General features: G+C 36.4%; 1 protein-coding gene across 1 annotated transcript; it reads right to left on the bottom strand.

Annotated features, from left to right (window-relative positions):
* Positions 1 to 1170: 1170 nt before the first annotated feature.
* LOC127136553 (uncharacterized mitochondrial protein AtMg00860-like) lies at positions 1171 to 1665 on the bottom strand. The gene has a single exon (XM_051063099.1). It carries the CDS (start codon positions 1663 to 1665, stop codon positions 1171 to 1173), a length of 495 nt encoding a protein of 164 aa, XP_050919056.1.
* Between the last annotated feature and the right edge of the window lie 13816 nt (positions 1666 to 15481).

Genomic DNA, 15481 nt, shown 5'->3' with positions numbered 1-15481 from the left:
TTATGATACTAGAATAGAAATTATTGTTGTAAGTAAACTCAATCAATGACAAGTAGCTATCCCAAGCACCTCCTGGTTCTAACACACAAGCCCTTAATAAATCTTCCAATGACTAGATAGTCCTTTCCATTTGACTGTCTATCTGCAGATGATAAGAAGAACTCAACTTCAACTTATCACCCAATGATTTCTACAAACTCTCCCAAAACCTTGAAGTAAATCTCAGATCTCTATCAGAAACAACTCTCAAAAGAATACCATGTAGTTTCACAATCTCATCAATATACAATTTAGACAGCTTCTGCAAGGAATAATTGATCCTCATAAATATAAAGTTAGCCGATTTGGTCAACCTATCCACAATCACCTAAATTGAATCGCATTCCTTCGAAGTCTTCGGCAAACCTCTCACAAAATCCATGGAAATGCTATCCCATTTTTACTCTGGAATATTCAACGGTTGCATCAGACCCAACAATTTCTGATGTTCAACTTTCGACTTCTGACAAGTCAAATAAGCATACATAAACTCAACTACTTCCTTCTCTCATTCCTGGACACCAAAATAATTTCTTCAAGTCTTGATCCATTTTTGCGGCACCGAGATGAATACTCAACCCATTCCTATGATCCTCCTCAAGAATTATCTTCTTAATCTCGGGTACATCTGGTACATAAACCCTGTCTCTGAACCTCATCACACCATTCTCGTCAATTTTGAAGTCATCACCTCCCTGATCTCATCAAGAATACCACTAGTCAGTTTCAACATACCCAACTTCATATTGATAAGAGTCTCTTCACATACTGAACTCATATCTCTAAATTGCTCAATCAATTCCAACTCTCTAACCATAAACATCAACATGTACAACGACTTCCTACTCAATACATCAACTATGACATTAGCATTACTAGGATGGTAACTTGAGCCAAAGTCATAATCCTTCATAAGTTCAAGTCATCTTCTTTGCCTAATTTAAATTCTTTCTGATTGACTATGTACCTCAAGCTCCTGTGTTCACTAAACACCTCAAATCTAGAGCCAAAAAGATAATGCCTCGAAATTTTCAACATAAAAACTATAGCTGCTAATTCCAAATCACGCGAAGGATAATTCCTAAAATGAACTTTCAACTATCTAGAAGCATAAGCCACAATCTGACCATTCTACATTAGCACACCACCCAAACCTATCTTTGACGCATCATAATACACCACAAGTGACACACTTGGATTCAACAAAGTTAACACTGGAGCAATCGTCAACTTCTTCTTGAATTCTTGGAAACTTTCCTCACATTTCACATCCCAAACATAAGCTTGCCCCTTTTGTGTCAACTGACTCAAAGGCAAAGATAATCTTGAAAAAACTTCGATTAACCTCCTGTAATAACCAACCAAGCTTAGAAAACTTTTGATCTCTGTAACAGACTTCAGAGTTTCCCACTGTAACACCGTATCGACTTTTGATGGATCAACAACAATTCCCCCACTAGAAATCACATGACTGAGAAAAATCACTTCTTTTAACCATAATTCACACTTGGAAAACTTGGCATGAAGCTTCTTCTCTCTCAACACCTGTAATACAACCTTTAGATGCTCTGCATGCTCTTCATCGAACTTAGAATATATCAAGATGTCGTCGATGAATACAACCATAAATTGATCTAGATAAGGATGAAAAATCCTATTTATATATATTCCATGAACACACCTGGCGCATTGGACACTCCAAACGAAATTATTGTATACTCATAATGACCATACATCGTCTTGAATGCAGTCTTGGAACATCGTCTGGTTTAACACAAATCTGATGATAACGGAACCTCAAATCTATCTTGCTGAACACACAAGTATCTATCATCAAATGATCGATTCTCGAAAGAGGATACATGTTATTGATATAACTTTATTCAGTTTCCTGTAGTCAACACACAACCTCATACTTCCTTTTTTATTCTTCACTAGCAACACTGGCGCACCCTCATAGAGAAACACTTGGTCGAACAAACTTCTTCTCAAGTAATTCGCGCTCTGGAGAACACTACTTTGTGCTCTGGCAGCAAGTCACTGATATCCTTAGGGAATACATCCAAAAAATCACACAAAACATGTAGATCAATAATTGTATCTTTACTATCAACTTGAAAAGATGAAAACATTGCAAACATATGAGCATCATATTCCAATAGTTCTTCTACTTGTTTAGCAGATAGAAACATCATTTCTTCATTATCGCCAACTCTAGAAACATCACAATCTTGCTGTAGCAGTTGATATGAACTTCAAATCTTCATCTTCAACAAACTCAGGAAACAACACTGACTTATCCAACAACTTGCACTCTTACACACAACGGCACGACGAACCAAATCTCCATACCTAAAACATCTCAGAGAAGTATAAGCTTTTCCCCCACTTATTTCAATCCTGCTCTACAGGCAAGCGGTTAGAAAAACAAAAGAGTACCAACAATGTTGCACATGCATGTCACATACTAGAAGACAAACAACATTACAAAACCTGGTCAGATAGACCGACCTGCTCTGATACCAATATATAACACCCTAAATGCTGCACATAATTTATCGCATAATTTAAATATAAAATATAACCACGTAGGATGTCACACATTCATAAAACACATGACCTGCTCGATAACACGAGTCTCAATAGTAAATTTCAATACACATATTTGTAATAAGGATGTTTACACAACATCTATCTTATCTGAATCATACCCGAAATTTTTACACGACATCCATCTCATCTGATAGGTATCACATATTCATATGATAAGACATTAATAACCTGACATCGCATGCTCACTTCCATTTTAAAATATCATCGCAACGAACATATCATCAACAATTACGGAAGATAAAGTAAGTAATGACATTTAGTCTCAAACTTCAATTTTAATAATAAAATAAGAGAGTTGTAATCAATTAACTCAACATCTTAAGAATGCTTTGAAGGAGAAGAGCGATCCAAAATGCAACGGAATTTAAAAAAAAATCTCCTTTAGTGATCCTTACGAATGGGCATGATCAGTGATAGAATCGTTACCTCTTGTGGCGATTGTAACCTTTGATGCAGATCTACGGAGCGATCACGAACGTTGAACGATGACAACGCCTCTACTCAGTCCACACGAACGGATTCCTTCAATCTCAGTGCTAGCTGCTACAAATGAAGGCTTTGAGTGAGAGAGAGAGAGAGAAACGAAATTGCAACTGCACAAATGCTTCTGCATAAGGGTTCTATTTATAGAACCACTTGTGTGGGCTGCAAGCTAAAAAGCCCACTTAAGTGTATATGGCCCATATCTTATAATATGCCAAAATCACTTAAGTGCGTGGTACCTTACCATATTTCGTATTCTACTTAAGTATACCGTACCTTACGATATTCTATAATTCACTTAAGTGCATCGTACCTTACGGTGTTCCTTAGTTACTCTATCTCTCATCAATCCGTCCTTTTGTGTGTGACCCTGTAGGTTTTCGCGGTATTGGCAATTATATTAAATCACGTATTTAACATAATAAACAGTGAACGATATCTAGCAACACATCACTGCTACCCAAGACACGAAAATGTCATGTGATCTGACAAATCCTTTTGTGATAATACTTATGTTTACAATTACCCTTTTGCCCTTATGTCTATATTGAACACAAGGCATAGACCGTGTCATCCTTGTCCAGTTCAATATTGGGCCCATAAACATTTATCCTGTTACGCGGGATGGGCAAATTCCATCTAGATCACTCATGTCCCTCAGCATGCTTCGTGGAGTACCCATCAACTGTCTTTATGGTCATCCAGTTATGGACAATGTTTGATCAGCAATAAGGCACTCGACTCTACATCTAGGGTCCATAGTGGTTTCAGGTCGAAGGGTGGTATACACCATTATTACCATGAGAATAAATTATGACACTTTGCATAACATTCTATATAGTATTCTCATAGCGGGTCAATCCAGTAAAAATATTACTCTTAATATTCATACCTATGTTTAAGACTTGGTAACTCCTTATCCATGATCCTTGAGATGTGATCATCAGTCTATATACATAATAGTCTTAATGCTTTAGTGTTATCCCACTTAACAATAAAGCTCGACTACGGATACTTTAAGAATAATATCCTTATGTTTAATGTGATTTCATGATTAAGTCAAACTTGATACATTAAACGAACTAGCTATTCTAGGGACTTTATTAAACAAACATAATAAAGAAAAAGCCTTTTATTTTTAATAAATAACTCTGATACAAGTACCAAAAGTATTGGCCTCTGGGGCTTACACCAACAATCTTCCACTAGCACTAGAGCCTATTAGGCATACCCCTGATGCCCATAGGTCTAGTATGGCCATCATGCTTCTACTGCGCAAGAGGCTTTGTTAGTGGATCAACAATATTGTCAAGTGTAGGTACTCTGCATATTTTCACATCTCCTCTATCTATTATCTCTCGAATAAGGTGATAACGCCCAAGTATGTGTTTGGATCGTTGGTGAGATCTAGGCTCCTTAGCTTGTGCGATAACACCATTGTCATCACAATAGAGACCAATGGGATCCACAATGCTAGGAAGTATGCCAAGTTCACTAATGAGCTTTTTGATCCAAACAGATTCCTTTGCTGCACTTGAGGCAGCAATATACTCGACCTCAATTGTAGAATCAACAAATGTATCTTGCTTTGAACTTTTCCAGCTCACAGCGCCACCGTTTAAGCAAAACACATAACCAAATTGCGATCTAAAGTCATCCTTATCTGTCTGGAAGCTAGCATCGGTGTATCCATTTATAACAAGCTCTTCCTGACCTCCATATATCAAGAATGAGTCCTTAGTCCTTCTCAAATACTTAAGGATATTCTTGACAGCTACCCAATGAGCATCACTGGGATCAAATTGGTACCTACTTGTTGCACTTAAAGCATACGAGACATCTGGTCGAGTACATAACATGGCATACATGATAGATCCTATTGCAGATGCATACATAATCTTATTCATGTGATCCCTTTCTTCCTTAGTTGAAGGGGATTATGTTTTTGATAGACACAAGCCATGTTGCATAGGTATGAATCCTTTCTTGGAATCATGCATATTAAAGCGTCTCAACACTTTGTCTATGTATGTACTCTGACTTAGGCCAAGCAGTTTTTATGATCTATCTCTATAGATCCTGATTCCTAATATATAAGCTACTTCACCCAGGTCCTTCATAGAAAAGCATTTCCCTAACCAATAATTTACTTGTTGTAGTGTAGGGACATCGTTTCCAATGAGTAATATGTCATCTACATATAATACCAGGAAAACGATCATGCCCCCACTAACCTTCTTGTAGACACAAGGCTCATCTTAGTTCTTGATGAATCCAAATTGTTTTACTGTTTCATCAAAATGAAGATTCCAGCTTCTGGAAGCTTGCTTCAATCCATAAATTGATCTTTGTAACTTACATATCTTTTAGGCTTCTTCTGGTATGTCAAATCCTTCAGGCTGTGTCATGTACACATCCTCAAGAAGATTCCCATTAAGGAAAGCAGTTTTGACATCCATTTGCCATATTTCATAATCATGATATGCAGCGATAGAAAGTAAAATCCGAACAAATTTAAGCATTGCAATTGGTGAAAAGGTTTCATCATAGTCAACCCCATGAATTTGTTTATATCCTTTTGTAACTAGTCTTGCCTTATAGGTATATATACCTTACCATCCATGTCAGTCTTCTTTTTGAAGACCCACTTGCATCCTATAAGGTTAACTCCTATAGGAGGCTCTAACAAGGTCCAAACTTGGTTTGTGTACATGGAATCCATTTCAGATTTCATGGCTTCTAGCCACTTCTCAGACTCGGGACCAGTTATGGCCTCTTGGTAGGTCACAGGCTCATCTTGATCCATGAGTAATACATCATCTTGATTAGTTATGAGATATCCATATCTCTCAGGTAGGTGACGTATCCTTCTTTACCTACACCGGTCTTGTTCTACTTGAGCAGGTTGCTCTTCCATAACTACTTGTGTTTCCTGCTCTAATTCCTCCATAGGTGTATCAATGCTTTGTGATTCTTGAATTTCTTTAAGCTCTACTTTCCTCCCACTGGTTCCTTTGGAAATAAAATCATTTTCTAGGAAAACTCCAGTTCGAGTGACAAACACTTTGCCCTCAGAAGGATTGTAGAAGTAATACCCTCTTGTTTCTTTAGGATACCCCATAAATAAGCATTTGTCAGATTTGGGCTTAAGCTTAGTTAAAATTTGTCGTTTCACATAAACTTCGCAACCCCAAATCTTCATGTAAGACATATGTGGTTTCTTACCACTCCATATCTCATATGGTGTCTTCTCAACCTTTTTGGATGGAACACGGTTAAGTGTGTAAGCTGCTGTTAATATTGCATGTCCCCAAAAGGAGTTTGGAAGATCAGCGTGACTCATCATGGATCAGACCATGTCTAACAGGGTTCGATTTCTTCTCTCAAATACACCATTCCATTGAGGTGTTCCCGGAGGAGTAAGTTGGGATAGGATCCCACACTCTTTCAGATGGTCATCAAAATCTAGGCTTAAATACTCACCACCTCGATCTGATCGAAGAGTTTTAATATACTTACCTAGTTGGTTTTGTACTTCATTCTTGAATTCCTTGAACTTTTCAAAGGACTCTGATTTGTATTTCATTAAATACACAAAACCATATCTACTGAAATCATCAGTAAATGTGATGAAGTACTGAAAACCTCCTCTGGCTGGTATATTTAGTGGTCCACATACATCAGTATGTATGAGGGCCAAAAGATCATTAGCTCTTTCACCTTTTCATGTGAACGGAGACTTTGTCATCTTTCCAATTAGACAAGATTTGCATGTCTCATATGATTCATAATCAAAAGAGTCCAAGAGTCCATCTTTATGGAGTTTGGAAATGCGTTTCTCATTTATGTGGCCTAATCGACAATGCCAAAGGTAAGTTGGATTTAACTTATTAGGTCTCATCCTTTTAGTATTAATGTTATAAATAGGTATTGCAAGATCGAGGACATATAGTCCATTGTTCATTTGTGCAGTAGCATAGAATATATCATTCAAATAAATTGAGCAACAATTGTTCTTTATTATAAATGAAAAACCAAACTTGTCCAAACAAGAAACGGAAATAATATTCCTGCTAATTGCAGGTACATAATAACAGTTCTCTAACTGAATTATTAAACCACTAGGTAAAGTCAATACATAAGTTCCTACGGCTAAAGCAGCAACCTTTGCTCCATTGCCAACTTGTAGGTCAACTTCACCTTTTGCCAAATCTCTACTCGTTTTTAGCCCCTGCACATTGGTACAAATGTGAGAACCTCATCCAGCATCTAATACCCATGATGCAGAAGTAGATAAATTAATTTCAATAAAAAAAATACCTGAAGTTGAAGTCTCTACTCCATTCTTCTTATCTTCCAGGTACTTTGGGCAATTTCTCTTCCAGTGTCTGGTCTTACCGCAATGGAAGCAGGTGCCTTCCTTTGCTATGCCTCCACTAGGCTTCAAAGCAGAAACAATGGGTTTGGGTTTGGCAACTTCCTTGCCTTTCCCTTTATCACCCTACTTGGTGGGTCTTTTGTTCTGTCTCTTTCCATTTTCGATCATCAGAATGGACTTCCCTTTTGACTTCAGATTCTACTCAGCAGTTCTTAACATGGCTAGCAGTTCAGGAAGAGATTTGTCCATATCATTCATATTGAAATTAAGGACAAATTAACTGAATTTATCTGGCAACGATTGCAAGATCAAATCAGTCGTAAGTTCCTTTCCGAGGGAAAAACCCAACCTCTCAAGGTTCTCCACATACCAATCATCTTGAGCACATGGGGACCTACAAGGGCTCCCTCATATAACTTTCCTTGAAAAAGGGATTTTGAAACTTCAAACCTTTCATGCCTTGCTTGCTCTTGATAGAGCATCTTCAGGTGTTCGATCATATCGAATGCTGCCATATTCTCATGGTGCTTTTACAACTCTGAGTTCATGGTAGCTAGCATGAGGCAAGCAGTTTCATTGGCATCATCGACATGCTTCTTATAAGTATCTCTTTCTGCCTTAGGTGCAGAACTAGGAGGTTCCTCTTCAGGAACAGGTTTCTCCAATACATACAACTTTCTATCATTTTTGAGGACAATCCTCAGATTTCGGTGCCAATCCATAAAATTTGTCCTAGACAATTTTTCCTTGTCAAGGATTGATTGCAAAATGTTGTTAGAGTAGTTTGTTGTCATGGTAATCTACATGAAAATAATGAAAATATAAGTATCAATAACATATTTAATTAGGCCTTTAATTAAATATGCTCCCACTATTTTACTCAAAACAAATGACCTTCACCATTTGATTCGGAAAATCCCGTTGGAAGATTTTCTAGTGGGTCGAGATCCACATTTCACTTTGTTTTAAGTCCGCGTAGGCAGATTACACAAAACTAGGTTATTTAGGTAGGAACTCCTTCCAATTGTATCTAATACAAATCTCGAATATTTTAGTTGGATGAATAACTCCTTATTCCAATCCATCACATGGATCATTTCCAATTCTTGCTTCTAAATATATGTAATCTTATTATAATTTGTTTAGTTAAGTTTGACCCATTGTTATAGAAATTGGATATTACAATTATCTCATCGCACCTTACTGATATAGAACATGCACATCGCGTAGGCGAAACCTACATTATCTGATACTAGTCTTGATGAGTGCTAAAACTTGGAAAGCATAAACTTAATATTTAATTTGAGGGAATTCGCAATTATTCTGATCTCACCGGCTTATTTATCATATAAATCGTCTCTCACATGCATCAACATACATTCACATGCATCAACATACATATCGAAACAGTTATGGCCCCTAGCGCAATTGTTCTCCCAAGCCAATGAGAGAACCTAAGCTAACCTAATAACGATCTAAGCTTCTCCAAGCAAGATCTTCAAGGTTTTCCTCCTTTGATATTGAATTCTTCTCTTTCTTCATAACATTACATTACATAACAGAAACTCGTTTTACATACGAGGGAGTGAGATGAGAAAATAAGTTACATTAAGAGATTAAAAGAGAGGCACGACACGCAGGTCGTATTTTAAAATCCCAAAACAAAATAAAGGAAAACTAAGGCTATAACCGATCACCACAAGACAATAATAATAAACACATTATTATTATTAATTTAAATTCTATTAATTAATTAAAACCAAATTAAATTTCGACGATCGATCACGCTACTCAAAATTTTAATGAACAATTCATTTGAAATTAACGTCGTTTTTCGCATCAACACTTGATACTTTAAAGCACAACTCTTGCACAGTCACAACCCTAATCGCATAACTCTTTGACAACACAACCCTTGTGCCGTCATTAACCCTAATGCACGAATTTCAGACCGTCAAACACACCTCGATTGTTAATTCAGTATGATTGATAAATACGTCATTGCTTCACCATACTAATGTGGGATTAAGAAGCAAATGACCATTGATCGCTCAAAGGAGAACAACCATTAAGTGTTTGAATGAACGAAACAGAAACAGTATATCATATATACTGTGTTTTGCATCAGGATTACTTATATCATATATATAACTTAATCGATCTCAATTGCGTAGCCTATGGACGATCGATGTATCGCTGCTTCACCATACTAACATCGGATTCCGAAGCATAGTCAACATCAATCATCCAAATCGTACACACATGATGCCAAATTTAATTACTTGTTTATTCTTTGATTCATTCTGTCTTTTAATCATATTAATACAGAAAATACAGAAAATAAATAGCTATCAGATGCATGGTTTCGTAAGTGGCTCTGATACCACTAAAGGAGAAGAGCGATCCAAAATGCAGCGGAATTTAAAAAGAATTCTCCTTTAGTGATCCTTACGAATGGGCATGATCAGTGATAGAATCGTTACCTTTTGTGGCGATTGTAACCTTTGATGCAGATCTACAGAGTGATCACGAACGTTGAAGGATAACAACGCCTCTACATAGTCCACACGAACGAATTCCTTCAATCTCAGTGCTAGCTGCTACGAATGAAGGCTTTGAGTGAGAGAGAGAGAGAAACGAAATTGCAACTGCATAAATGCTTCTGCGCAAGGGTTCTATTTATAGAACCACTTGTATGGGTTGCAAGCTAAAAAGCCCACTTAAGTGTATGTGACCCACATCTTATAATATGCCAAAATCACTTAAGCATGTGGTACCTTACCATGTTTCGTATTCTACTTAAGTATACCGTACCTTACGATGTTCTACAATTCACTTAAGTGCACCGTACCTTACGGTGTTCCTTAGTTACTCTATCTCTCATCAATCCGTCCTTTTGTGTGTGACCTTGTAGGTTTTCGCGGTATTGGCAATTATATTAAATCACGTATTTAACATAATAAACAATGAGCGGTATCTAGCAACACATCACTGCTACCCAAGACACGAAAATGTCATGTGATATGACAAATCCTTTTGTGATAATACTTATGTGTACAATTACCCTTTTTCCCTTATGTCTATATTGAACACAAGGCATAGACCGTGTCATCTTTATCCAGTTCAATATTGGGCCCATAGACATTTATCCTGTTACGCGGGATGGACAAATTCCATCTAGATCACTCATGTCCCTCAGTATGCTTCGTGGAGTACCTGTAGCGGTAAATTCATGATCATCAAGCTATGGATAAGCTAGACATCAAATAACAAGAGTCGCCACCGCGCTTTTATTGTTTCCAAGGGAAAAAGGAAAAAGTACGAACAAAACCCAAAAGTAAGAAGTTTTCAAATCAAAACTAATAAAATGTCAGAGATTACAGGTAAGGGGGTTGGTTACACAGAGGGAAGGTGTTAGCATCCAAAGTGTCCTAGGTACTCCTAGGGAGCCCTTTTTGTGTGCATATGTATTTGATACAAAAATGATGTTTACAAACAAATAGAATGGGGGGATGAGAAAAGAATTCATTAATTATATTTTTGTGTTTGACAAGACCTTCAGACTTGTGCCTACGTACCAATATAAAAATGGGGGATCAAAACCTCGTAGTTCATGATACAAATTTCAAAATGGATGGATGCATTGCTTTTAACAAAATTAAGTTTGAAAGGCACAAAGGCCTAAAAATGATTTGAATGAGTTAGTTCTTTTTGGCTTTTTGAAAGTTTAGGTCAAGCATAGTTAAGTTTATTTACAAATTTTATTTAAGAAAAGAATTTTGAAAATCCAATGGCATAAGGCCAAAGTTTTTATCTTTTTGTAAAGTGGTCAAAGTTTATAACAAAATAAGTTCAAGCAAACAAGAAATTTTTTAAAAAGGGAGGGAGATATTTTGAAATTAAAGAAGTGGAAAGGAGATGAAGAGGCTAATCCTATGCACAAAATTAAGAGTTAAGAGTTGAAAAGATCTGACCAATGGGTAGCAATCCAATAGACAAGTATGTCAATAGAAACCCAGATTCCCTTGGACATTTAGAATTAAGCAACACACAAATGCATAATTATATTATCTTGAAGAGAAAAGGCATCAAATAAAGATAGCCACATCCAAGCTTAACCACTCCATGATCTTCTTCAAATTAGCCCATGTAACCGATGAATTCCACAAGTCACAGGTTCAAAATAACAGTTTCAGAATGATCATGTTACAGATGAACTCAGAGGGATCTTGAATGATGTATCAGATGAAGTTTCAAATTGAAAGTACTTGGTTTCACAGAAAGTTGGCATTGGCCAAGTCCTTTTGCATAGGAATGTTGCCTAAATTCTAAGTCCATTTGTCCAAGATCAAGCCAACAGTCCACACAAAGTTTTTTAGGGTTTTTTGTTGTGATTATATACATTAATGGTCAAAGACCACACAAATAATCAAAGTATACACAAACAAGACATATCACACAATATGGTCCAAATGGACAAAATGAAAATTGCATTAACATAAACAATTAGAATGGTATGAATAATGGCAAATGCATAAAGACTAAAATTAAATGACATTAAAGTAAATGGCTTGAAATTAAAAGTTAGTTGTTAATGAGTTAGAAGTTAGTATTGTTTTTCTTTTGCTTTTTTAAGTCATTCTTTGGAGAACACTCAACCCACTTATCACAAGCATGAACCCTTGAGCCAAGACATCTTTCAAAGGAAGGAAAAAAAGGCCAAGTTTCCACACAATACCATGAAAGAGGGGAGACTTACAATCTCACTAACTAGAATGCTATGCCTTTTGTGTCACAAATTTAGCACTATGTTAAGCAATTGTAATTGGACTTATGTAGAAGACACAACTATTTGAGGTCGGGCAATAGAATTTGGGTGTTAATGCATGTTAGAGACATAGTATAATGGACTATGCTCATGAAACATACCACACACAAAAAGAATATGCAAAAGAGATGGCCTAATCTCATCCATACTTATGTTGATTTTTCAATCAACTAGCCTTAGGACTTTGAGATATCATAGGCCAAATGAGATGAATGCATATAGAATGAGAATGAGATGAAGAGGGAGGGGAATGGATCAAAACTCAAATTGGTCAAAGGAGGACTTTTACCAAATTAATATCATCCATTCATTTTAGGAGATGGAATGTACATTCCATCAATCCCCTAAATCCAATGATATTAACTTGACAAAGTCAAATCAACCTTGACCAAGGCCCAACAACAAGAGTCAAACTAAAAAAAAGTCATTACAATTGGTCAACACAATTAATTGGCATTTATTCAAATTAAAAATACTAAAATAAGGCATTTAAATTGAATATGGTTTATCAAATTCCTAAATCCTCATCAAAACACCAAAGAAATGGCCATGAGATTTATCATAGGTCAAACAAGGTCAAAGGACCTTGGAGAAAAAATTTCAGAATTTTTAAAGACTTAAAAGTATTCTTAAACAATTAAAAATAATCACAAAATCAATTAAATCATGAAAAATATTAATAATGATCCAAAAAATAATTTTAATTCAAAATATGAAAGAGGAAATTATTTGAATTTTTTTGGTGAAACTCTCATATTTTTTGGATCAATATTAAAATTAATATGAATTAATGAAAATAAAACAATTAAAATGAAATTCAAATAGTCAGAAAAAACGTGGACCACTTGGTCTCCCTCATTAATTGAGGTGGCAGATCAAGTGGTCCTTAGCGCGCTTTCCACCGTGGACTTAAGTCAATGCGCCACAGGGATGGTAATCAGAACCAACGACTGAGATTAAAACATTTGAAAAGGATCCTATGGTTGGAGATATGCCAACACACGGCCGGAGCTGTAACTCCAGTCTTTTTCTTCGGTGGACCTCACCGGACTGGTCCACCCTCAACCATCACCTAAATAAAAAAGAAGGACATGATCTGAAAGAAAAAATGGCGTAGAGCACGAATCTGACCTCAATCTTAACTAACTCCACATATATAGAAAGATATGAGGAGTTGAATTTTGAGGTGTGTCAACTGAGTTGCTTCAATTTGACCTCTAAGCAACTCAATCTTCTTGCCTACATTGGTAGGACTTCAGACAACCAAAGATCCAAGAGAATTGAGTAGAATTGAGTGAGAATCGAAGAGATGGAGTTTTCTGAAAATTACCTTCAATGCTATGCAGTTCTTGATGTTGCTTGCTCCAAACACGATCTGATCATACTTGAGAAGCTAGCAGGAAATGATTAAAGAGGTTGCAAGGCTTTGGATCCTGGAGTTCCTGAATCTTCAACAGTTGAGATTCAAACTCAAATTTCAAATTGAAATTTCTCATGTTTTCCTTTAGAATGAGAGGGTTTCAATGGGGGGGGGGGGGGGGGGGGGGGGGGGGGGGGGGGGGGTGTGATTCAAATGAGCACAAAGGTCATGTATTTATAGCATGAGTGAATGATATTTGCACACTTCAAAATCTGTCCAAAATTAGCAATGCTGATGGCACGAGTGCATGGGCATGTACAGACCCATGATGCAATGCAAAAGGTCCAAAATGATTCCAATTAAGGTATGAATGAAGCTTGAATGGCAAGGCATTGTGAACTGAAGTTTGTGCAATTGATTCTTTCCAATGATGCAGCCCTGTTAAAGTCATCCGTAGACCTAGCAAACCTCATCCAAAATGCATGAACTTGGGTTCTTTGAAAAGCTTGGATCAAGGGGAACAAGTTTTATGTTTAACACTTTTTCATTTGGAGCATGGAACTTGGTTAATTTTGAGGTGGAAGTTTGGAAATTTCAACATGTTGAAATTTTTTCTAAGTGTCAGGCCATATACCTCAATATTCCACCTTACTTAACTTTTTATGTGAGCTTCAAATGAGAAACGTGTCTTTATCAAAGTTGTATCTATTTCAAAGACCTTCAAAATGGTCACCAATTTAATTTCATTTGGATTTAGAATGATAGAGTTATGCATTTTTGAAGTTTAGAAAAATCACTTGTTCAATGGTATAGGTCAAAAATGACCTATAATGTAACCTCATATCACATGCTTATAAAAGTTGATATAGCCCTCACTATGAACAACACAGTTGAAGTAGACATCTTGAATTTTATTGTGCAACTTGGAAATCTTTCATCTCATAAAAAATGAGCAAGTTATGGCCTTGGGAAGTTGACTTCCAAATTAGGGTTTAGACAAAATGACCTATAATGTTTCAACATAGAAAATGATTTTACAAGAAAAACTAGCTCTAGGTCTCAACATGAAAGTTGTTTGTGATGTCATTTAGAGTAACTTTGCTCTTGGGATAATTTTCATATGGTGAGCATTGTAGGAGATATTGTCTAGGGGGACCCATTTTTGATCAGATGAATTCATCTGGCCAACCACCATTAACCAACTTGCTAATCTTCAATCTCTTGACTTTATAGGCTCATGGTAGATCATATATGTATAAGATGATGAAATTTTAAGTGCTCCTTGAGAAATTTGATCAATTGGTGAGATAGCTTATTGGAGAAGTTACTCAAGATACCCAGCCAAACTAGGGTTTCCATGGCAAATCACCTCCAAACTCTTGAAGAAAAATTGATCAATATAACATGTAGAGATCAATGGAACTCATATATGATGCTTATAACCATTCTTGGATCAATTCAATGGTTGTGCTCTTTGTCATGAGGGTCTCAAACCCTAGATATGAACTTGATAGATCAATGGAGATCATGCCCTACCTACAAAAAAATTAGGCAAATGCAAAGACATATTTTTGGTATTTTGGTTAGTGAAATGATAATATATAAGTATGATACAATCACATAGTGCTTGGTGATCTCTCCTAAAACAAACCCAATGAAATAGGGGTAAGGAGAATGCCAAGGTATGATCCCAATGCTAATTCATATGATGAAATTGCATGAAGGATCTTAGGGCAAAATCTAGGGTCTTACAGATGCCCCTATTTAAGGATATTCTAAC

This window comes from Lathyrus oleraceus, chromosome 4 (assembly GCF_024323335.1).
Source record: "Lathyrus oleraceus cultivar Zhongwan6 chromosome 4, CAAS_Psat_ZW6_1.0, whole genome shotgun sequence".
NCBI classification, from domain to species: domain Eukaryota; kingdom Viridiplantae; phylum Streptophyta; class Magnoliopsida; order Fabales; family Fabaceae; genus Lathyrus; species Lathyrus oleraceus.
The sequence above is the reverse complement of the archived record's forward strand: the minus strand, read 5'-3'. Positions and strand labels throughout refer to the sequence as shown.